We start from the raw sequence: 24,028 nt of genomic DNA on the forward strand, positions 1-24,028 counted from the left end.
AATGTGGAGATCAGGAGATAAAATGGGCATATAGATGGTATTTAAAATCTCCAGACTGGATAAGATCCCCAAGTGTGGGCAGAGAAGAGAGATTCTGAGCTTTGGATTGCTCTAGAGTTAAGAAGTTTGGGAAACCTATGAAGGGAAATGAGCAACAAAGGCCAGTGATTTAAAAGAAAATAAGGAAGAATGGTCATCAGTGTGAAATACTCTTTCTAGGCTAATTAAAGATGAAGTGTGAGAATTGACCTTTGGACTTAACAATGTGGAGGTCATTGATGACTTTGTTAAGAGCAGATTAATTTTAGTGGTGGAACTGAAAGCTTGTTTGGAGTGGGTTTGAAAGATAACAGGAAGGAGACAACCCTTTTAAGGAATTTTCCTGCCCAGGACAGCAAATAAATAATGTAGGGGATAGGAGGGTAAGTGGAAATTTTTGAGATGGGAGAAATACATATTTGCATGGTAATGGAAATGATTCATTAGAGATTAAAAAGTAGATATAGATGTAGTTGATAGGAGAAAGAGAATTACACAAGTGATGCTCCTGAGTAGGTGCACAAAAGGAGAGAATCTCGTATGTTAACAGATGAGAGAATGAATAGTTCATCTGATTACAGGTGGGAATTCAGGGAATACAAGATCCTGCTAGCAGGTGGATAAATGTGGTGGAACTCTGGAAATTCTTCACTGCTTCAGTTTTATAAGTGAAGCAAGAAGCAAAGTCCTTGAGTGTGATGTTAAGGAAAAACTCAGTGGGGGTTTGAGGAGGATGATATAAAATAGTTACCTACAGGAGCCTGAGAGTGAATAAACTGGGGAAATTTATTACCTGTCAGCATTAATAGTGTACTTGAGTCCAACGAGCATGGTGTGGTGCATTTTTCTCTTTTTTTCTCTTTTACATTTAACCAATGTAGTTGATTTTGTGAGTACAATGAAGGCAAAGGAGGACTAGAGAGTCAACTGTATGCAAGGTGGTGATTATAATGATTATTTTAACTTAAGCTGGATATTGAAGAGAGTGGATATCAAAGGGGATGAAGGACAGTAAAAAGGTAGAAGGATCAGTGCATTGGAGATCCTGGTGGAGTCCAAGAATTTTTTGGAGCAAGGGCAATAATATATTTTCTAGTTCATCAAGAACTGTAAAAAAATATAAGGTTTGACAAAACTAGGTGATAAATAGGTGTTTTTTCCTATTCTCCTTATCTGTTAGCTGCAATACTTCATGTATTTTTTTTGAACGAAATAGTTTTGTTAATGGTGGAAGGAGGAGTATTGGATAAAAGATTTTCTCCTCTTTAACGAAGGGAATAGTTAAAGAAGTATTCTTAGGCCAGAGAGATTGCCTGAAATTCTTACAGTCTGTTGTGTAACAACAGTACATAAGATAAGCCCAACCATTTTATTGTGGTCTACCAGAGATCTTGCTCACTGTTCTAATTCTTTTCCTGGTAATGCCACCTGGAAAGCTGTCTGCCATAGTTCTCCTGTAATATTCTCAGATGTTCTCCCTGTCCTGAGTTTCTTGAGGAAAAACAACCATTGAGTGCTTATTAAGTGTAAGTTACTTTGCTAACACGCACTCTGCTTACACTAATGTTAATCCTCACAGTTCTGTGAAGTAGGTACAGTTATTTCCATTTTTTAAAAAGATTTATTTATTTGACAGAGAGAGAGAGGTAACGAGAGCAGGAGCACAAGCAGTGGAAGTGGGAGGAGAAGCAGGCCTCCTGCCTAACAGAGAGCCCCATGCAGGGCTCGATTCCAGGACCCTGGGATCACGACCCAAGCCGAAGGCAGATGCATAGCGACTGAGCCACCCAGGCGCCCCCCAGTTATTTCCATTTTATAGATGGGGAAACAAAGGAGGGATTATCTTAGATAATCTTACATGTGAAATGAAAAAGTGGCTGAGGTGAAATTTGAACTCAGCCAAGCTTCCAGTTTATTTTCTTGTTTTCATCACATATAGGTGGACATTCTTGGGAAGGTTATCTATTTAATTGTTCATGTGTTTTCCATATGTTCAGACAATTCTTGGACCAGAGTATAAATTGTCCTTGTAGTAGATGCTGTGCTTTTAATGATTGTTTTTCTTCCTTTTGAGAGTGTAGATACAGAAAAATCCTTCCTAAGTAATTATGTCTTTAATTAATAAATTTAGATTAACACAAAACTCTGGGGCATACTTCAAAATATGAATAAAAATAATCTGTATATGACATAGCAGAAAATAGGCACATATTAATCTACTAAAAGCCATTATTACAAATACTGTTAGACTCTTTGAGCCTCATCTTCAAACTCAAGATTCTCCAGGATGAACCCTGTATACTGAAATGTACAATAATCTCCCACCACCTGTGAATGTGTAAACTCATATTTCAATAACAGAAACTGTAAAGCCTTCATCATTTATATATTTCGGTCTCCTTAAAAAGAAAACCCGGGGTGCCTGGGTGCCTCAGTCGATTAAGCATCAGACTTTTTTTTTTTTTTAACTCAAAATTCCTTTTTTTGTATTTTTTTAATTATGTTAATCACCATACATTACATCATTAGTTTTTGATGTAGTGTTCCATGATTCATTGTTTGTATATAACACCCAGTGCTCCATTTAGTACGTGCCCTCTTTAATACCCATCACCAGGCTAACCCATCCCCCCACCCCCCTCCCCTCTAGAACCCTCAGTTTGTTTCTCAGAGTCCATAGTCTTTCATGGTTCGTCTTAAGCATCAGACTCTTGATCTCAGCTCAGGTCTTGATTTCCAGGTCATGAGTTCAAGTCCCACATTGGACTCCCAAGCTGGGCATGGAGCCTACTTAGAAAAGAAAAGAAAAAAAAACCCAACAATTACTGATTTCTTTGCTTTGCACCACATGAGTTTGTCTCTGGGTCAGTGTGGAAAGATTTTTGTCGTTGTTTTTTACTTCTGCCTTTCTCAGTATACAAGATTACACCTGAGAAAAAAATTTAAAGTCACATCTCCACAGCACATTTTCCTGTACGGTTGAAAGTGATTCATGAGATAGACTTTAATGTTAATGAGCGTTTTATTTATTTTTTAAATGAATCATCTGCATTTTAGAATTCCTTTCTGCCATTAAAAAATATATATGCATATTATTCTTCAAATATTGTGAGACTTTAATCTGGCAGTTCTCATTTTCCCAACCTTATTAATTTTCAGGAACCAGTGTAATCCTCAACAAAAGGAATTGTGTATTGCAGTGGTCCTTGTTGTGTGTGGGGGGCAGCAGTTTTCCCCCCAGGGTTCATTTGGCATTTTCTGGAGATATTTTTGGTTGTCACCACTTTGGGTGAGAGTGCTACTGGCAGCAAGTTGTAGAGGCCAGGGATTTTGCTAAACACCCTACAGTGTACAGGACGTTTCACCATAACATAGAACTCTGTAGCCAAAAATGGTCAGTAATGGTTGGGAAATTTGTCCCTTTTAAGCTTCTACTTTTAGGTCCTGTACTTTTCCACATTGTATTCGTTCTTCTTGCATTCCTACTTTGTCCTGAAGCCTTCCCTAGATAGATCTAAGCCTACATTTTATATTTCCTTTCTCTAGGTTCTGTCGTACCATCACTAAATCTCCACAACTAGTTGTTTATGATGTCTTATTTGTTTATTGTCTTTGTATCTTTTCTAAACTAATTTTTCTAAACTGATTTTATTAGTGGAGGATCAGTGTTTTATTTCTTCTGAATTTTCTAACTGCTGTTGACCCTGATGGTATAGTGTGAGTTGGTAGAATGCAAAAAGGGCCCAGGGCCTACCTAGGCTCTGGGAAACTTGAGGGTGAAGGAATGGACCAATGCCTGTTAATGGGAATTTGGAATTGGTATCATACGGATTGTGGGGAAAGTGGTAAGAAGAGCTACTCTCTTCAAGTAGGGGACAGAATAGATCCACCTCAGCCATTGAGCTAGTGCTATTAAAAACCTCTGGTATCCTCTGAGTTCTGAATTGGTTGTCTCTTCAACCTGAGCCTTGCTGTTAGAGGAGATGTATCTTTGGTTCAGCTGTTTATGGGCGACAGAAGGGTTCATGTTGGTATATTAATAAATTTTAGAAAGATTTTCAGTAAGGGGCCAAAGGTTAGCTAAGACTTGAGCATAAATCAGGCTAACCGGAACACACTGTTTCTTCAACTTTTTGCTTTAATTGGTAGGGAGAGATGGATGAGTAGAGAAAAGTAACTTGACTCTTTAGACATGTTAGAATCCTTATCATGAATATATAAGTTGCCAAAGAAGAAACCCAAGTTCATGCTGAGGTATTATCTGAACATTTGTGTTACCTCTTGAAGCTTTTCTTTTCCATTGGATTGGATCCTTGATGTGTACAACTATCAGGAGATATTTTAGTACTCTTTTTTTTTTTTTAAGATTTTTTTTTTTTAATGTTTTATTTATTTATTCATGGAAGTCAGAGAGAGAGAGAGAGAGAGAGGCAGAGGGAGCTGGAGAAGCAGGCTCCCCGCCTAGCAGGGAGCCCGATGCGGGACTCGATCCCAGGACCCTGGGATCACGACCTGAGCCGAAGGCAGACGCTTAACCATCTGAGCCACCCAGGTGCCCTATTTTAGTACTCTTAATTTGAAAAACTCACTTCAGTATTTTGTGTTAGAGCTTTTTTGCTTTGAAGCAGGTAAATACCATGCCATCTTCACATACGAGTTTCTGAGCAAGAAAATGTGTTAATATTTCAAGGGTTATTTCAAAATTGGAACAATTAGACAAAGATTTTAGTGTAACTTCAACATTTATGTAAAAACAATTGCTGTTTTTTTAAGCAGTCAGTACAAAATGGGAATACAAAAGTTCATATTCATGTCACACAGTAATTTGCTTTTTCCATGATACCATAAGAGTAGGAAAAAGACAATTTTAAAGGGTAGGGGGATGGGGCAGTGGTTCTTAATTGGGGACAATTTTTGTCTTCTGTGTAACATTTGGCAATGTTTGTAGATGTTTATGGTTGTCACAAATTCTGAGAGAGTGGGGATTGGGCACTTATGACTTCAAGCATGTAGTGGCCAGGGACGCTGCTCAGCATCCTACACTACACAGGACATTCCCCTATTACAAAGAATTACCAGGCTCACAATGTCAGTGGTGCCAAAGTTGAGGAACCCCAGGGTGAGAGGACTGTGGAGGACCTATTCAGACACACAAGGAATGTGAGCAGTGAACATAGGCTAAAGTACTCAGGCTTACTAGCCGTAAAGGAAATGCAAATTAAAGTGTTTTCCTGCTATTAAATTGTGACAGGAGTTTTGAAAAAATTTAATACTTGAATGAAATAGGTGTTTCTATACTGATGACACTCTGAAGTGGTACAGCATTTCTGAGAGGCTTTTGAAAGGATGTATCAGAAGTTGATATTTATATTTTAGACTCAGTAATTCCTTAAGGAATCTGTCCTAAAGTAATAAACAGATACCTCTGAAGTTTATTATTAGGATATTAACTACAATTATTTTTAATTGTAATCAGCTGGAAGAAAACCTAACTCTTTTAAAGTGATGGTTATTAAATAATGGTGCAATTATATGTGATACAAATTAAAAATCCTATCAGATTACTGAGCATGTGACAATACCCATAGTGAATAAGGAGGGAAAGAAAAGGGATAGCAAAATAGAATGCCATATTTTAATGAATGAGTAGAATAGAATAAAGTTCAGTGAAAAATACACTAAAATGTATTTTAATGATAATTACTGGGCAGTTCATGGGCAGTTTTAATTTAATGTAATTAAAATACAGTTTCTATCTGTATTTTCTAATTTTTTATGACTATTAATCAGAAAAAAATATTTTTTACACTTTGGTAAAATTTTGTAGTGTACTCCTACCATTTCTTAGGGTATTTCCTGAGTAATTGGTCCTTTCCCGTATACCAAGTTTCCTTTTGTGTTGGGTCTATTTCTGGGCTCTCTGTTCTATGATATATTTTATTTGTTCATTTAATTGATAAAATATGGTATAATCATGATGAAAAAGTATTCTCTTGATTGGGGCCCTGCCTACAGAAGGATTGAAAAGTAGTTAATGGAAAGATGGGGGTTAAACTATGGGGTGCTTCAAAGACTATGATATTAACTTGTCTGATAGGAATTAAATCCCATAAACTAAAACGAATTTTGTACACACTGTATTTTAAGTTTCAAAGGTATCAAAAGCAGTTACTCTAATTAGATCCAGGAGATGCAATTCAGAGGTCACTACACCATACATAGATGAAAAACCACTTCTACAAAAACTTCTGTGTGTGTGGAAATACTAATTTGTAAAACAAATTATTACTTAGTGGCTTTATTAAACAACAAAAAGAATTTTTAATTTAAGAAATTAAAAGCTGGGGGGCACCTGGGTGGCTCATTCAACTGGGCATTGGACTCTTGATTTTGGCTCAGGTTATGATCTCAAGGTCATGAGATTGAGCCCCGTGTAGGGCTCCATGCTTGGCATGGAGCCTGCTTGAGATTCTCTCTCCCTCCTACCTTCTCAGTTGTCTGTCCCTGCCTCCCCCGCCGCCACTCATGTGTGCATGCGTGTGCTCTCTCTCAAAAAAAATTAATTAAAAAAATGATAAGCTTAAGACTTCTCTTTCAGTAATTTTCCTTGGTGTGTTTCAGTTGAATGCCTGTGGGGAGTCCAGTGAAATTTAGAGATAAATTTTAGTAACCACTGGCAATTGTATGTTAACCAGAAATTAATACTAGGCATGTCAGAAATTATAATTTGCTGCCTCTGCTCACAGAACCTTCCCAGAACAGGGAATGGAAGGAAGAGGTGATCATGTGAATAGCTTTTGATATCTTCCTTTCCAAATTTTTTTAATATTAATAAAATTTATATATCATCTAATTTATTCATTTAATAGAATGGAATTGTCACGTCACATGTTAACTCTGTGTTTAACTTTGAGGTACTGCCAGACTATTTTCCCACAGTGGCTGCACCATTTTGCATTCCCACCAACAATGTATAAGATTTCCAATTTCCCTGCATTCTCCCCAACACTAGTTATTGTCCCATCTTTTTGATTATAGACACCTCAGTGGATGTGAAATGGTATCTTGTGAAATGTGGTTTTGATTTGTGTTTCCCTAATGGATAATAATGTTAAGCATCTTTTAATGTGCTTGTTGGCCATTTATCTTCTTTGGAGAAATGCCTTTTCGAATCTTTTGTCCCATTTTCAACACTTTTCTATTGGGGTAAAATATACATAACAAATTTTGCCATTTTAAGTGTATAACTTGGTGGCATTAAATATATTCACAGTCTTTTGCCACCATCATCTCTGTCCATCTTCCAGGCCTTTTTTATCTTCCCAAACTGAAACTCTGTACCCATTAAACAATAACACCTCACACTTCCCTTCCCCCAGCCCCTGGCTAATATCTTTCTGCTCCTTGCCTCTGATTCAATTTTAAATAACTCATGTAAGTGAAATCATAAAATTTGTTCTTTTGTCTGGCTTATTTCACTTAACATATTGTGTTCAAGATTATTCAGAGTTGTAGCATGTGCCAGAATTTCCACTTTAAGCCCTAGTAATATCCCATTGCATGCACATTATTTATCCATTCATCTGTTGATTGATGGTATTTTCCACCTTTTGGCTATTGTGAATAATACTGCTTTGTGAATTGGTGTACATGTATCTGGGTTTGGGGTACTTACCCAGAAATGGAATGGCTGGATCATCTGGTAATTCTTTATTTTTGTTTTTGAGGAGCACACCACACTTTGCCGCAGTGGTGGCATCATTTTGCATGCCCACCAGCCAGTATAGGGTTCCAGTTTCTCTACATCTTTGGTAGCCAATGCTTGTTATTTCCTGTTTTTTTTTTTTTTTTTTTTTGGAGAGCAGCCAACCTAATGGATGTGAAGTTCTGTCACATTGTGGCTTTGATGTACATTATTCTAATGATTAGTGATGTTGAGCATCTTTTCATGTGCTTATTGGTCATTTGTATATCTTTGGAGAAATGTCTGTTTAACTACTTTGCCCATTTTTTCATTAGGTTGTGTCCTGTACCCCTCTCCCCCTCCACCGCTTGCTTGTAGTTCTTCTTATCTCCTGGTTATTAACACCTTATCAGATAGGTGATTTGCAAGTATTTCTTCCATTCTGTGGGTTGCCTTTTCACTTGTTGATAGTGACCTTTGAGACAAAAACATTTATTTTGATACAGTTCAGTCTTTTTTTTTTTTTTTTGGTGTCACACAATACTGTTTATGTCGACAATAATTCTGAAATGTCTTGGGAATGTATCAGGAGTCTTTTAGGCTTATACTGAAAACATTTTCTAGAAGTTTCATTTTCAAATTTTATCGTTGGCCACAAATATTTTAGTTATTTCTCTTGAAGCCATTCGTGAGAAAATGTCTACCAAATTCTCTTGGTTTGAAAAGCCTTATTGGGGGCACCTGGGTGGCTCAGTCGTTAAGCGTCTGCCTTCGGCTCAGGTCATGATCCCAGGGTCCTGGGATGGAGCCCCGCATCGGGCTCCCTGCTCCACGGGAAGCCTGCTTCTCCTTCTCCCACTCTCCCTGCTTGTGTTCCTGCTCTCGCTATCTCTCTCTCTCTCTGTCAAATAAATAAATAAAATATATATATAAAAAAAAGCCTTATTGGTTTGACAGTCCTTTCAAGTAAAAATGGCCTTCTAAGATAGCAGCTAGTTCAGCTGGCAGCAATATTCAACTCTTGTTCCTTGAGATATGTATAGTATTTTGATACGTTTTTCATGTATTCGTCTCATTTTGTTACACAGAATATTAAGAAGATGCATATTCAGAGGTTGAGAATAAAATTAGTAATTTTTTAAATTAAACTTGAGATGAAAATGGTTTTTTGTTTTACTATGAATTTGTGGTGGGTGAAGAAGGTGATGACTGCTGCTAGTAGATAGGAGTTTGGAACTGTTGCCTTGATTTCTGCTAAGTGTTTTTATTTTCCCTGTTGCTGTTCCTGTACCATCAGGGCAATATTATAGTAAAAATGTCAACTCTTATTCTCATGAAAATGGCTTTGGCCTCTTAATACTACACTTGGAAAACTGCTTCCCTAGTTTGTAGGATTGTGGGTGGGAGAGGAGTGCAGATTAGTTCTTCCTTTATTTTGCTTAAGCAGTCACCTGTGTAAGATTTATCTGCTGCCATAAATGGTTGTACTTTCTATTTGGCTTTGAAGTGGTTGGCATTCCTGATTCTTGGATCTCCTGGAATTTAGGCTATTCAGGCAGGTATCATCACAAAATTTTTTTATATTAGTGGTAAAATGTTAAGAGGACAGGGGGATAAAAGATGGTCCTATTAACTTAGTAAATGAATAGATATTAAAAGCACATAAATTATATATTTTTACTTTGCAGATACATGTTGGATATGTACCTTTTAAGAGACAAAAGATCCTGAACATATTAGCTGAAAGAAAAAGGAGAAATTGAAGTTTATTTTGCTATTTAACATAGATACAAGACAAGAAACCGTTATTAGTCTATATAAGCATTATAGCTTGGATGCCCAAGAGCTTTGGATCTGGAGTCATTCTGACTTGTCTATTTAAAATGTGAACTTGGGCCAATTTCTAATGACCTATTTAAGATGGGACAGTAACACCTCCCTGGCTGGTTTGTTAGGAGTGATAGAGTCAAAATAATGTTTTAAAAATGCTAATAATGAGATGAGACGTAGTACATAATAGGCTTTCAGCCAGAGGTGGTTCATTTTAAGATTTTTATCAGAGATTGGGGTTTCGTTTGGGTCAGGAGTGGGGAGAATTGGATGTAACCAGTTTGGAGATTGTGAGTCAGTTTCATCAGGTCTGGTATATGCTACTGAACAAAGATATTCTCACAGCCCCTTACTCAGATCTTAATTTTATTAGTATCAGTGTTACAGTGTATTCTGTATTTTTGCTTTGTGTTCAAGAATTGTAAAGCTACATGTTACTTTTTGTTTGTTTGTTTTGCTTATAGGATTCAGTGGTCCCAATTTAAAGGCTATTTTATTTTCAAACTGGAGAAAGTGATGGATGATTTCAGAACTTCAGCTCCTGAACCGAGAGGTCCTCCCAACCCTAATGTCGAATATATTCCCTTTGATGAAATGAAGGAAAGAATACTGAAAATTGTCACTGGATTTAATGGGTATGCACTTAATATTATTTTAAAGGTTTAATTTTTAGCAGAACATTACGGATTTTTATTTAAGCTTTGATCATTGATTATCCATTAAATAAGTTCTGTGTCTCTGGTGACATTTAATAGTGATTTTTAGCTTACAAGTATTTAAAATAATTACAATGTATTTATTTAATTTATTTAACTTGAACCACCTTTATGGGTATCAGTGGCATTTGGACTTCAAATGGTTTTGACAGTGGAAACATTCAGGAAATATGTTAGTTTTTTCTTCCCATTTTATATGTGGTATTTTAAATCTTTATACTTTGCCTAGGACCTGCATATCATTGAGATGAGTAACATTTTTTTTTTAATGAAAAATAACAATTTATGAATGCACCTACTTAGGACTTTCTATTTAAAATTTTTTTTGGAGTTCCCTAACAAGTAATCATTTTTAGCCCTTTGTAAAACATTGCATTAAAGGATACACTGCATTAAAATAAACTATTTTAAAAAATGTTGCTGCATGTCATATTCTGTGTCATTTTAAATATTTTTCTTTTTAGGACTTTGTATTTATAGGGTTTTCTTTATTGAAGGGAAGAAGTATTTGTGAAGTTGAATTGTTCAGTATTTAGATTGACGTTAGCAATTTGGAGTGTGAGGTGACAATACCAAATTTAATGAATTGTGGATATGTTAACCATGAATTCATATTTGGGATAGGTTTTATTTGAAGAGGTTTCATTTAAGGATTTTTATTTAGGTAGCATAAACAGTTTCATTCTTTTCACATATTTAAACACATGGGATTTGCAACAAGGTAGTGTAATTCAGTTAATCCTTCGTTATGTATCATGTTTTTAAGTTTTGAGTTTTGCTTAAAATAGCCAATTCTTAGGCTTTTGGTTTTAGGTATCTTACTAAAATACTTTTTGGGAATAGAATTTACAGCTTTATCTTTGAGCTGCCTTTAGGGGTTTGGGGTGGGAGGGAGACTTATTTTGACTTTGTACCCTATTGTACTTTTGTACACTGTATACTGAAAATTATTTATCTGTATGCACATATTGCTTTGTTAATAATAGTATTTTTTACAGGCACATACCCAGACAAAGCCACATGCTTTATATTAGAAATATGTTGCATAAGATTTACTCTTGAACTGGATTATTCTTATAAGAATACTTCTTCAGGATATTTATAAATAGTACATAGTACTTAGATGTTATAACTCATCTTTTCAATAAGTTAGGGCTACCATTTACAAATTAAGAGTTAAGGTAAAACAGGTCATATTATGCTACTGCTTTGTGAATGTTAAGCTAATATACTTGTGATTCTGAATTAGTAATATTACTTTCAGTTCTTTCAAAATTAAGATGGACCAGACAGATATGTAGAATAAATAAAATCTATTTATAATGTCTTAGTCTGTAAAACAGGTAATTGACCTACTTCTGAAAATGATTTGAATGGTCGTTAAATGCATACCTAAGACAGGTAATTGCTTTTAAAATATTTTTCATCTTTGAACCATACATATTTTGAACTTACGTTGTTTTTAATTTGATTTTTCAGAATAGCAGTTTATGAATCCTTTTCCCTAATCAGGCAGGATCAAGGCCTTAATCAGTGATAAATATTTTTCAGTTCTTAATTGATTTTTTGTCTGTATTATATGTTGGTATATTGAAACATGTTTATGATTTTTTCAATTTTATTTTTATGTTTGTATATAAATTAATTTGTGTTTTAAAAATTTTGCTAAGAGTGGTGGCTATAAGTAGCATTTTGGTCTTTTTCAGCCAGATTGAGGATTTGTCCTTTTAGTATACCTTTCCCACTGTTTATAATAGGTCACCTTTTAAGTTACAGAAATATTTGTTCATAGTTTTAAAAAGATCCTTAGATGTCATAGGAGTAGTACATAAAAGAAAGTGGGATCATGTCATATGCTAGTTGTATTTTCCTTTTCGAAGAGCTTTGAAATCTCTGTATCAGTGCATTTATAGTGGTATCTTCTGTTTGTCTATGTATTTCAAATGACCGCATTATTTTTTATTATATGAACAAGTTTGCCTTGTTTCCATTGGTGGTGGGTGTTTATTTTTTGGCTATTACAAGTAGTGCTTGTAGTGCACATCCTTGTACATACCTTCTTGTGTTGATGAATGTCACACATTGAACGTATGTGTAGATTGTTGCTTTTAATTTGTAGAAATGAAATTGTTACATCACAGTGTACGCATACTTAAAAGTTCTATTGAACTGCCAAGTTGACATTGCAAAATGTGTATCATTTCATGTGTATATAAATGCAGATATTGTATTCTTTAATATTTTGTCTGTGTGTGGGTGTGCAGAGATTTGTGTGTCTTTGCAAATGAAACTGAACATCTTATCAGGTGCTTATTGGCTCTTATAAATTGTGGTTTCATATCCCTTTTCTTATTTTGGGGTGATTTTCTTATCGGTAAGTTTATTGTTTTGTGTTTTGTTTTTGCTTTTAATTAGTAAAAGCTCTGTTATTAAATGCTTCATAGTATTTAGTCCTGAAAAAGATTATCCATCTTCTAAAATTATTTTAGTATATTGTCAGCATTTAAATTTCCCTCTTTGAAGTGGAAATTGTCCATTACCTTGTTGGCTTGATTTCTTGAGCTGTAAGAGTCCGGAAAACAGGGTTAACCATCTTTTCCAAACAAGGCCTTCAAGAACAGTGAATGCCTAAACAGTAGGTTTTCAAACAAGTACACAGTAAATCAATGAAAGGAATAAAAGCATGTTTCTAGTACTTCATTTATTTCTAGTACTTCATTCCTACTAGTAAACACAGAGGGATTTCAAAGGGTAGAATGTAATTTACATTTCTAGTAGTTTTTTAAAAGATAGTTAAATGTCCTCTAAATTACTGACATCGAAGAATAATGAATATAAATTAACTGTGTGTCTTTGCTTCTCCTTTGTCAGTGTTGTTAGACCTAAGACCTTTCTAAAATAAGCAGTAAATTTAAGGTTCTGTGGGTAGTTGACTAAAGTAGTATGGCTATGTATTTATGAGCAGGTCTGGAAAAAGTACATAACCATTTGATACCTAAAGATCTTTTAATTGTCACATCATCTTTCTAAGGCAGGTACAGTTGGTTACAACTGAAGAGCGCTTTTCATCTTTGGCATGATAGTCTTTCTGAATATTGAATTTCTTCTCTAATGTTACTTTAACGTACATGAATGACCAGATTTTTCTTAGTCCTAAAAACTTTTATATTGTTTTATAGTGTATTGCACACACAGAGATATCTCTTGTAAATTTCTGCACCCGAGAGTGTGCCTTTTTGTACTTTTTTAAAAAGGTCATATGTGAGGGTGCCTGGGTGGCTCAGTTGGTTAAGCGACTGCCTTCGGCTCAGGTCATGATCCTGGAGTCCCGGGATCGAGTCCCATGTCGGGCTCCCTGCTCAGCAGGGAGTCTGCTTCTCCCTCTGACCCTCTTCCCTCTTGTGCTCTCTATCTCTCATTCTCTCTCTCTCAAATAAATAAAATCTTTAAAAAAAATAAAAAAAAAATAAAAAGGTCATATGTGAGATTTTTATACTCTTAAATCTGGATCATAGATTTAAAGCATAATCCTTTTTTGATTTTGTATTGTTTGCTTTATAGTTAGCTTGAGATTATTCAGGGATGAGAGAATAGGTTCTAACTATTTGTTATTTTGTTCTCTTCCTTCCTTTGACCTATTTTATTGCTGCTGCTTGAATTCTCTTCAGTTGGTTGGGAAAAATAGAGTTTTTGTGTCAGTATTTGTTGAGCATATTAAATCTTTTTTATTTTTTATTTTTTAAAAGATTTTATTTATTATTTGACAGACAGAGAGGGAACACAAGCACGGGGAGTGGGAGAGGGAGAAGCAGGCTTCCTGTGGAGCAGGGAGCCCGATGCGGGGCTTGAACCCAGGACCCTGAGATCATGACCTGAGCCGAAGGCAGTCGCTTAACCAACTGAGCCACCCAGGCACCCCGAACGTATTAAATCTTTTAGCTAAATGTGTTTATTTCCATTTTCTTCTCTCTCTTTCACTTAGCATAACTAGTTGAGAATTGGAATTATTTAGTAGCCTTCTCTCCTCTTTCTACTCCTGCCTTGTCTTGTCCTTTGATCATATGGTTTGATTTGATGTTGTAATAAAATGTTTTAAATTGACAGATAGGGTATAGCAGAAGTCTAATTTTTTCTTGACATTTTCGATTTGATGCCAGGACAGTGACAATTCAGACTACTATAGGCACTATAAAAGATGATTAATTTGATTGAAAGTGTTGACAGTTGCTACACATTTATTTTGGGGTGGGAATGGCACAGATACTAGTTTACAATTACTTAGCATTATTTAAAGAGGCTGATTCTTCATTTTCTTAGTTGTTTGTACTTGTCATTTTACATGGGTGTTTTCAGTAAATTTCAGAATTTCTGACATTTGATTTAAGGTAGAAAATATATACATAAGAATATTTAAGTATGTGTATATTTATACAAATGTAAAGCCTGAGTACAGATAGAGCATGTTGCATAGATAATAAGGTTAAAGATAATATCACATGATTCCAGTGATATTTCTGACTTCTGTAGGACTTAAGAGTAAACAAAACTGAACCTGTTCAGCCTTGGATAACTGAGATAGATACAGAGATACAGATTTTTTATTTTCTTTTCTTGGCGGTAACAGAGATACATTTAAGCTGGTTTTTACCTGAATAGTTCAAGTCATATTTAAGTAATTCTTTAAGGCATAGTATAAATGTAGCCATTCATAGAAAATAAAGACATAGTAAAAATGACATCTTTATAAAACTAAAGTGAGCTGGCTATTTTAACATTTTTCATAACAGGATGTCTGATTTTATGGTTCTCTCTTAGTTTTTATACACAGGTCGCCTCTGTTATATTTTATATTCCTTTATCTTTTTCATGAAGAAAGTTGATTGCATTATAAAGGAGTAAGGTAATCAGTTATCTGATTTTTATCTTCAATTCTGAATTAAATGTGCATTTTCATTTTCTGAATGACTTCTTTCCAACTGAATACCTTGTATGCATTCAGAATAATTGTACATCTTAAGAAACATTTTAAATAGACTAAGATAAATTTTAGTCAAACTGTAATTTCAGCTTAAAATATAAGATAGGAAATGCTTCCTTTAGGTGTTGGCCTTACTGTTCACAATTTCTTTCTATTAAAAATAGCATTAAATTACTAATTCATGCTTAGATGTCTTTCTCTGATGTTCAGCCTCTTTCCTGATATTTGAATTCTCATAGCTTTCAGGTATGTAAGACTTAATGGGTATAAAGGGGTTGGGCGTGCAGAGGGAGAAGGGGAGAGAAGGGAGGGAGAATCTCAAGCTGTATCTCAGGACCCTGAGATCATGACCTCAGCTGAAATCAAGAGTCGATGCTTAACTCACTGAGCCACCCAGGTGCCCTGATACTTTTTTTTTGATGCAATGAATGGTACAGATTGCAGTAAATTCAGATACAGTCTGTAACTAATGTAAAACATGTTAGTTGCTCTCCTTGGAGTTAAAAGGAATATTTTATTTTTATTTTTTTTTTAAAGATTTTATTTATTTATTTGACAAAGAGAGAGAGAAGATCAGGAGGGGAGGGAAAAACAGGCTCTCCGCAGAGCAGAGAGCCCGATGCGGGACTTGATCCCAGGACCCTGAAATCATGACCTGAGCTGAAGGCAGATGCTTAACTGACTGAGCCACCCAGGCGCCCCTAAAAGGATATTTTAAAAGACAGAGATGAACTTTTGGTTTTGTTCCTCTGTAGTTGGTCTTTGGAGTGTTTGTGTTTTCTACAGCTTCCGTTAATTAGTGGGTGACATCAGGATGATGATAAGAACTAAGGTATAATGAATGCCTTATAAAATATTTCAGGCACTGTTAAGTGGTTTATATACAATATATTTAGTCTTCATGATAATCAGTAATGAGAGGTATACTTTCAGAATCCCTGTTTTCTAGATATGGTCATGAAGCTTTAAGAGAGAGAAATTTAACTTGGACACGGTCTCTCAGTGAGCTAGCGAGTGTGCTTTTTTAATCACACTACCTTATAATTTGTACATCAAAAGTAGACTGGACGTCAGTGTTTGGTAGTATTTCCGAGTAATACCATTTGAAAGGACCTGTCACTTTTGGATCCTTTACTTAATGTGGGGTTCCCCCTACCAAGTTTTGGATTTTGTAGACAGACCTTTTTTTTTAAAGTTGAAAATGCTAGCTAGTCATGTTCCTTTTAAAAGCTCTTCCCCTCCCACTCCCCAGTTCCTTATGTAATCTTAGTTTTTATCTTAGGATGGCAGGCAAATAGGTAGTATATTGCAGAGTAAACTGAATGTATTCTCTTTGAAATAACCCCAGATATTTTTCTATTACGTAATTTGTTTTATAGTATATTGTTCCAGTGAACATCCTTACCCCATTTCCCCAAATTTAGGGACTCTGGTTCAGATTTTTCATTGTGTGCATTTTTGCTTTTTTCTTCTTAGCACATGGGGTCTTAATTTAGTGATATTTATTTAATATTTTCAGGAGTTGGAATAAACTGTTTTGTATGCTATATCTAAAGAGTAACAGAGTAGACCTTGCATGTAGTTTTTGTACCAGCCATTCATTTGAATTTATCTGGTTTATTCTTATACCTCCTTTTAAAGATCTAACTTAGAAAGTGTTCCCAGGTTCAGGCTTGCTTCCTTGGCATACTGTTTATTCTGTCTTGATAACATTGCATACAAAATTACATTAACATTTATTGTTATTTACATGCTCTAATTTCTAGCTTGTGGTAAGCTTTCATATTTATCTAAACGGTTAAAAAGTAAAGAGACGTTCAGTGCAGTTGTCAAGATTATATTAATGTTTCCAAAGAATACTTTTATATACAAGTAATATTTGTCTTTTAGCCTGCTTATGCAAGGGGTGGGTATTATGTGACATTTTAGTGCCATCTATTGGACACTTCGTAAAAAGCTCCTGAAAGTGTCTAAGGAGTAAACACATTTTTTTTTAAAGATTTTATTTATTTATTTGAGAGAGAGAGAATGAGAGAGAGTAAACACATTTTATCATAGGCTTTTATTGCTAACAGTCCTGTGCAAACATAATACATTCCCCCCCAAAAGCAGTATTATTTATCAACACATGTATTGTTAATAATTGGCTACACTTTTACTTACCTTCCTGAAGAAAATTAGCCAAAGCATACAGCATAAACATTATTAAACAAAGTTTAAAGATACTTATGTTTTCTTTTTTATTTTAAAGATGTTATTTATTTGACCGAGAAAGACACAGCGAGAGAAAGGGAACGCAAGCAGGGGGAGTGGGAGAGGGAGAAGCAGGCTTCCCGCCGAGCAGGGAGCCCGGTGCGGGGCTCGATCCCAGGACCCTGGGATCATGACCTGAGCCGAAGGCAGACGCTTAACCGACTGAGCCACCCAGGCGCCCCAAAGCTATTTATACCTTAAGAGAAAATACTGGTTTTGGTGTTTGAAAGAAATTTAGTTGGAGGAAAAGACATAGATAATACCTGTTGAAGTATTTGTCATTTGAGATTATTTGAATATTCTTAACACTGGGTGCTGTTTTGCTTATTTTTGAATAATGTATACACTGTTAAGTGTAATATCACCGTGAGTTATTAATGAGGGAATAGCATAGGTGGATTTTGTGTGTTTTAAGAGTTGGAAAGTAATGAACGTGAAGAAGGGGCTGAGGTGCACATATACCATTAATACTCAGAAATCCATGGTGGTACTGCATTTCAGGATAGGTGTACAAATAACTTGTATATTGAACCTAATATAAAGGTGGAGATCCTGCCCTTAAGCTTTCAATCAAATCTGAGGAAAGTTTGTAAACTCATGTTGTTTATTATGTATGCAGCTTGGGAAAATGTTTCCCTTAATTTTTTAATGCAGTTAACAGTTTTGTGTATTAGCTATGGATTTTCACTTATGTGGTGTCTTTATAGGAATGAATAAAACAGACCAGTAATAAGCTGTTTCTTTATTAGTAACATTGTTGGTGTGATTTGATTTTTCCATTTTCCATAGTTTTGACTGTGTGTGTACTCCCCTCTGACCATATTTTCAAAAGGAAGAAACCATATTCTTTTTTAGAAACCCAGAGGAATTTCCTTTAGCAGTCATGGTGAACAGAGTTCTGTAACTTCTAGTTGCTTCTGAGTATTTGTGATATCAGACACACATTCTTTCAGTTAGCATATAGTCTTTTGTTGACAGAATGATAGCTTTCTGATTTTTAGGTTTTGATGCTACTTGAGAAAAGGTCGATTCTTGGCCTCATGAGTAAAATGTTTTCATATGAATACACTTTATACCTTTTCAAAATTTGTTGTAAGCTTTATACTTTTTATAAGAACATAATAATATTGATGCTAAGAATATGAGAACTAAATATAGTCTGTCCCATTAGAAAATAAACAAGATTTTAAGTATGTTTGGAATAATGGAGGGGAGGACAGGGGATTTGAAGTTAGAGACACTGGGTTTGAGTCTTGGCACTGTTATGCACTAGCTGCTTTCCTTTGTGGGAGAACATTGTGTCAAAATGCCTATATGTAATAAAGAACTTTGTAAATATTAACTCTTAATTTGAGGTTTTGTAATTCTCTTTATAAGGTCAATAAATATATGAATGGCATATAATGAAATCTGAAGTTTATGTTTGTACTTTTTAGCTGTGTTTGTCTTATCTAATGCTCTTATGTTTGCTGTTCAGACTGTAATTCTGAGGAATGCTAATAGTGTGTGAGATAAATTTTTTAAATATTTATAAAAGATTTTGTTCCAACTTATATCAGTTTTGTATTTGGTATGATCAAGTGAAAATTTGATTATGGTAAGGCGCTTATCAAAATATCGATTGTATTTGTATTTTACATGTGATGAAACATAGATTGTAAAACTATGGAGCAGAACCCTATTTATAATACTTTTTCATTGGAATCATTTGCCTTGTTCTATATGATAACAAAGCATCTAGTTTTATTTGAAGACACTGTAAAGAAATCTTTGTGTGCAAAGGAGTGCTTGAGGAAAAGTTCCTGTATTTAATAAACTGTAACTTGATTATTATTTGTGTTGCCTCTCTTGTAAACTTTAAAATAATCATATTGAGAATGTTAAAATATATTTCTTCATTAGTTTTGAAACTTTTAAGATTTTGTGTGTTCTTTTTTTAATTGCTTTTTAAGGCAAAGAATTTTCTTGTTTAAAAAGACAGGTGTGTTTATTGTCTTGCCTATTTTTTAAGTCACTCATCTATTCATCTCCCTATTGTAGCATTTTCTTTTGTCGTTTAATACATGGGTGACTAGATAAATCTTTAAATAGCAAGAGTGATAATGTTCCTAATTCTCTTGATAATTAATGACCTCAAAGTATAAAATTATATTCTTTTGCAGTATCCCTTTTACTATTCAGCGACTATGTGAATTGCTAACAGATCCAAGGAGAAACTATACAGGAACAGACAAATTTCTCAGAGGAGTAGAGAAGGTATTTATTTTATCATTGGGATTATATTAAACTTTAATCTATTTTAGAAGAGAGCACTGAGTAAGTTCTGTTTTAGGCACCTTTTCTTCAAATAGGTTTCCTGAAACCTACCTGAAGTTTTTCTCAAATTGTTTTCCTAATCTGGGAAAAACTAGGTTTTGGAGTGAGATTTAATAGGTGGGGCACAGAGGGAGGACTTGTGATCAGTTAAGTATGAGGAAGGCAGCTTATTGTCTCTTCAAAATTCCTAGTATACATTAACATTAAAGGCTCTGCAAAGTTTTGGCATTATTTCAATTGTAGTTGTGTTTTGCACACTTGTTTACCCATGGAATTCATTTCTTCATTTCTGGATTTGGTGCACAACTTTGGAAAATCTGATGCAGAAATTTAACTTAGATATTGAGAAAGATGTAGATCAGACTTAAGAATGAAGAAAGCATTGGTGTTTTTTGTGGGTAGGGGATGTTGTAAGAGAACGGCATTTTGGATCAAGGAAACAATGGGATGAACAAAGACATCAAGGTGTTTGAGGGAATGAAAAGTAGGAAATTGACTTGTTTGAAGAACCAATGAAGGAGCCCTGTGGGGACCAAGATTGGACCAGTAGGTTGCTAATTCCCTCTTTGATCCTAAAACATAGTCCAATGTTCATTTTATGGTTCTAATTCAAATTCAGTTTAGTCTACCTTTGGAGCAGGAATCTAAAACCATTACTTAATGTTTACAATAGATCTTAGGGCTTTACTGGTTTAATTTGTTTTGTTGAGCTTCCATGCCTTTGATTTAATAAGATTCCTGAAGGGCAGGAAACTGAGATGATTCGTCAGTACTTATTTTCAGCTTATTGGACTTTCAATAATTTAGATTTTGGCAATCTTTGAAGAGGCAGTCAAAGTAGTCATATCAGGAGTGTCCCTGTCACCAAATCAGGACTGCTGTGTTTCATATTTGGGTGACTGTGGACCAGTTACATAACCTAAGTCTCAGTTTCTGATCTGTGAAGTATGGGAAATAAGAGGGCTGTGGAGGGGATCAAATGAAAAGCACTTAACTCTGGCTCATACCACACTTTTAATGAATATTGACTATTAGTAAAGTCAGTATTACTGGGGAGATTATATTATTAAGAAGGTCTGAAGCTTTTTGGGGGGGTATGATGCTACTACACATCAAACTTTCGATTGGGTACTGCTTTTTAAGGAAATTCATTATATGTGGCCTAAATACTTCAGTATCTAAGTATCTTGGCATGATTTCGATCTAAAACTATTCCACTGTATTACATTTGATATATAATGTCAGGGCTCCATAGTAGCTAGAGTAGAATTAAAATAATACTGGCAGAAGGAGCAAAAGGTTTAGTAGGTTATTAGATTTAGTCTGGTACTGTTTTAGTTTCTGTTGTTTGATTAAAAGTTTTTTTTTTTAAGATTTTATTTATTTATTTGACAGAGACACAGCAAGAGAGTGAACACAAGCAGGGGGAGTGGGAGAGGGAGAAGTGGGGCTCGATCCCAGGATCCCGGGATCATGATCCGAGCCAAAGGCAGATGCTAAACGACTGAGCCACCCAGGCGCCCCATGATTAAAGTTTTTACTTTTAACCATTTATTTTCTTTATTAGTAAAATGGGAGAAGATAGGAACTTAAATCTGTCAGGGTGATTCTGAGAGCTTAAAACAAATGATTAAACCTTATGTTGTAGTGCTTTTCCTCATATTAAAGTATCAATTTTTGTTATTGCAGAATGTGATGGTTGTTAGCTGTGTTTATCCTTCTTCAGAGTAAGTATAAAGATTTTTGTATTTCTGTATATACTGATTATATCATTTCTGATACATTAGTCTTTAAATTAGGTTACATTTATTTTGTATGGAATGAGGCAGGATAACATTTATAAATACTTGTGAACCTACCACCCTGTCCCTCAAGTAGAATATTACCAGTGATATTATCTGTAAGTTTTTCTAGTAAAGAGGTTTGGATTAAAGTGATTGATGATTTACTGTAATCTTAAGATTTGTGGATTTATGTACTGTCATGGTACTCAGGGCCCTGAGATCCCATCCTAGATACCTTACCGTGGCATCTCTGGGGCATAACTCCAGGTTTGGAATAGATTCTTGATGACTTTCTTCCTCATGATGGAAAAGTATTTCCAGTTGTCAAGATTTATATAGCAAATTAAGGTGTTGGTTTAAGAAACAGTCTTTGGCACTATTGATGTTTTGTTATGAATGGTTGTCCTGGGAATTAAAGCAGATTTAGCACTGTCCTTGGCTTCTACCTACTGGATGCCAGTCTCTCTTTCCCTGAAAAATGTCTTCAGACATTGCCAAAAGTCCCCTGGGACTGTGGGCTCCGTGAAGGGGAATTGAGAACATTGTCTCCTGTTGAGAAACACTGGATTTATAAAATGTGATTTCGTAGACAATAACAGTTTGTTTTTAGAACTCTCACAAGAATATACCTGTGTTAAATGAGATACTAAGATAATCCCATAATTTAATGCTGTTTCTCTCAAAAGTCTGTTTGGTTCTGTGACTGTGAGATCGTACAAAAGATCTTTTAGGCCTATTGCTCATACCAAAATTAAAGAACTAAACGATCTATAATAGTGTTTTTTCTTTTCTCATAGGAAAAACAATTCCAATAGTTTAAATCGAATGAATGGTGTTATGTTTCCTGGAAATTCACCAAGTTATACTGAACGGTGAGATTATTGATTTTAATATCGCAGAGAAATTGTATTTTCCTAATTTTGAGAAGCAGGTTCAATAAAGTTGGGCATTTTATGGAAGATATATACTAAACAATTAATTTGGTAACCCTTAAATCTGAAAGTCAGAGTTAGAGTAAATACTTTTGTGATGTCTTCACATAAGCAAACCTTGGGAGGGTGACTTCTTAACCAAAATGGGAAAACGATGTTCATTTATCTTATCCTAGGTCTAATATAAATGGGCCTGGAACACCCAGGCCACTTAATCGACCAAAGGTTTCTTTGTCAGTCCCGATGACAACAAATGGCTTGCCTGAGAGCACAGACAGCAAAGAGTCAAACTTACAGCAAAATGAGGACAAAAATCACAGGTTTGTATGTGATGTATATTTAAAAACAAAAAATGTTTTCAAAATAAGTTGACATTTATCCATTGTTTTCAGCACTCATTATTTACTATATACTCTTGTTTTGAGGAACACAGCAAGGTTTTAATGTGGTCTATGGCTTCTGGACATTTTCAGCATTAGCACATGATGAAGATGGTCAGAGAGAAGGCTTAAAACTGCTAATTTGGGGAGATCCGATTTATAATAGGATCTTAAGGAAGTAAAGCGGTTATGGTGTTTTCTATTTCTTGTTTTTGAAAGTAACCTGAAAAGATTTATAAATGAGTTGAAAATTTTGTGTTATTTCTCATTGGAGATCATTAAAGGAAACCTTTTATTTATATCCCATCTCAGATTTTCTGCATCACGTTAAGGGAAAGCAGACTAAACGAGTGAGAGGTCTTCATGAGTATGTCCATCTGGAAGACTTATAGTTCCCTTATGGGAAGACATTTAACTTACTGGAGAATTGAACAGAAATGCCATATAACTTGACTCATTCTAGTGGGAAATATTCTTGACACAGTTTAGGTTCCCTTGAAATTATTCTCTTGTGTTTTTCTTTACCCAGATGTTATAATTTAACTTTGACACAGAAATACAGTTTTAAAAATGATTAGACCTTAAAAATGAGAATGTGGAAGATGAAAGCAGTCTTATTAATGACACTTTCAAAAAACCTTTACAGTGACTCTGCAACATCTGAATCAGAAGGTTCCTCAGTGAGCCCTGTAAAAAATAAACATCCAGATGAAGAGGCTGTGGAAGCCGAGGGGCATGAGGTAAAAAGACTCAGGTTTGACAAAGAAAGTGAAGTCAGAGAGACAGCCAGTCAAACATCTTCCAGTGAGATTGCTTCGGTTGTGGTAGAAGAGACAGAAGCATCGTCGTCACCTCAGGATAAAGACAAGGAAAGTAGTTGTACCAGGCAGCACTGTACAGAAGAGGATGAGGACGAGGATGAAGAGGAAGAAGAAGGTATTTAGAGACCATCTGTAAAAGGGTGGAGTAAGGAGATCCTCAAATTCTTGTACTTCATTTTGCGTGTGAAAGAATTTAACATAATGGAACTCCTTATAATGCTGATGTTGGGCTTTTCTCCTACCTGTATGTAGTTGCTGCTGAGTTTCAGGGGATATGATTTGAACTGTAGAATAT

General features: G+C 35.1%; 1 protein-coding gene across 2 annotated transcripts in view; it reads left to right on the top strand.

The window, feature by feature from the left end:
• PPP4R2 (protein phosphatase 4 regulatory subunit 2) overlaps positions 1–24,028 on the top strand; it is a 51,005-nt gene that overhangs the window by 24,374 nt on the left and 2,603 nt on the right. For both annotated transcript variants that reach the window (XM_027584168.2, XM_027584167.2), the window contains 6 exons: positions 10,018–10,188; positions 19,663–19,756; positions 21,506–21,543; positions 22,398–22,472; positions 22,709–22,852; positions 23,559–23,848. In XM_027584168.2, the coding sequence (XP_027439969.1) occupies positions 10,018–10,188; positions 19,663–19,756; positions 21,506–21,543; positions 22,398–22,472; positions 22,709–22,852; positions 23,559–23,848 (812 nt within the window). The remainder of the gene's footprint in view (positions 1–10,017; positions 10,189–19,662; positions 19,757–21,505; positions 21,544–22,397; positions 22,473–22,708; positions 22,853–23,558; positions 23,849–24,028) is intronic.

This window comes from Zalophus californianus, chromosome 1, assembly GCF_009762305.2.
Source record: "Zalophus californianus isolate mZalCal1 chromosome 1, mZalCal1.pri.v2, whole genome shotgun sequence".
In the NCBI taxonomy this organism is placed as follows: domain Eukaryota; kingdom Metazoa; phylum Chordata; class Mammalia; order Carnivora; family Otariidae; genus Zalophus; species Zalophus californianus.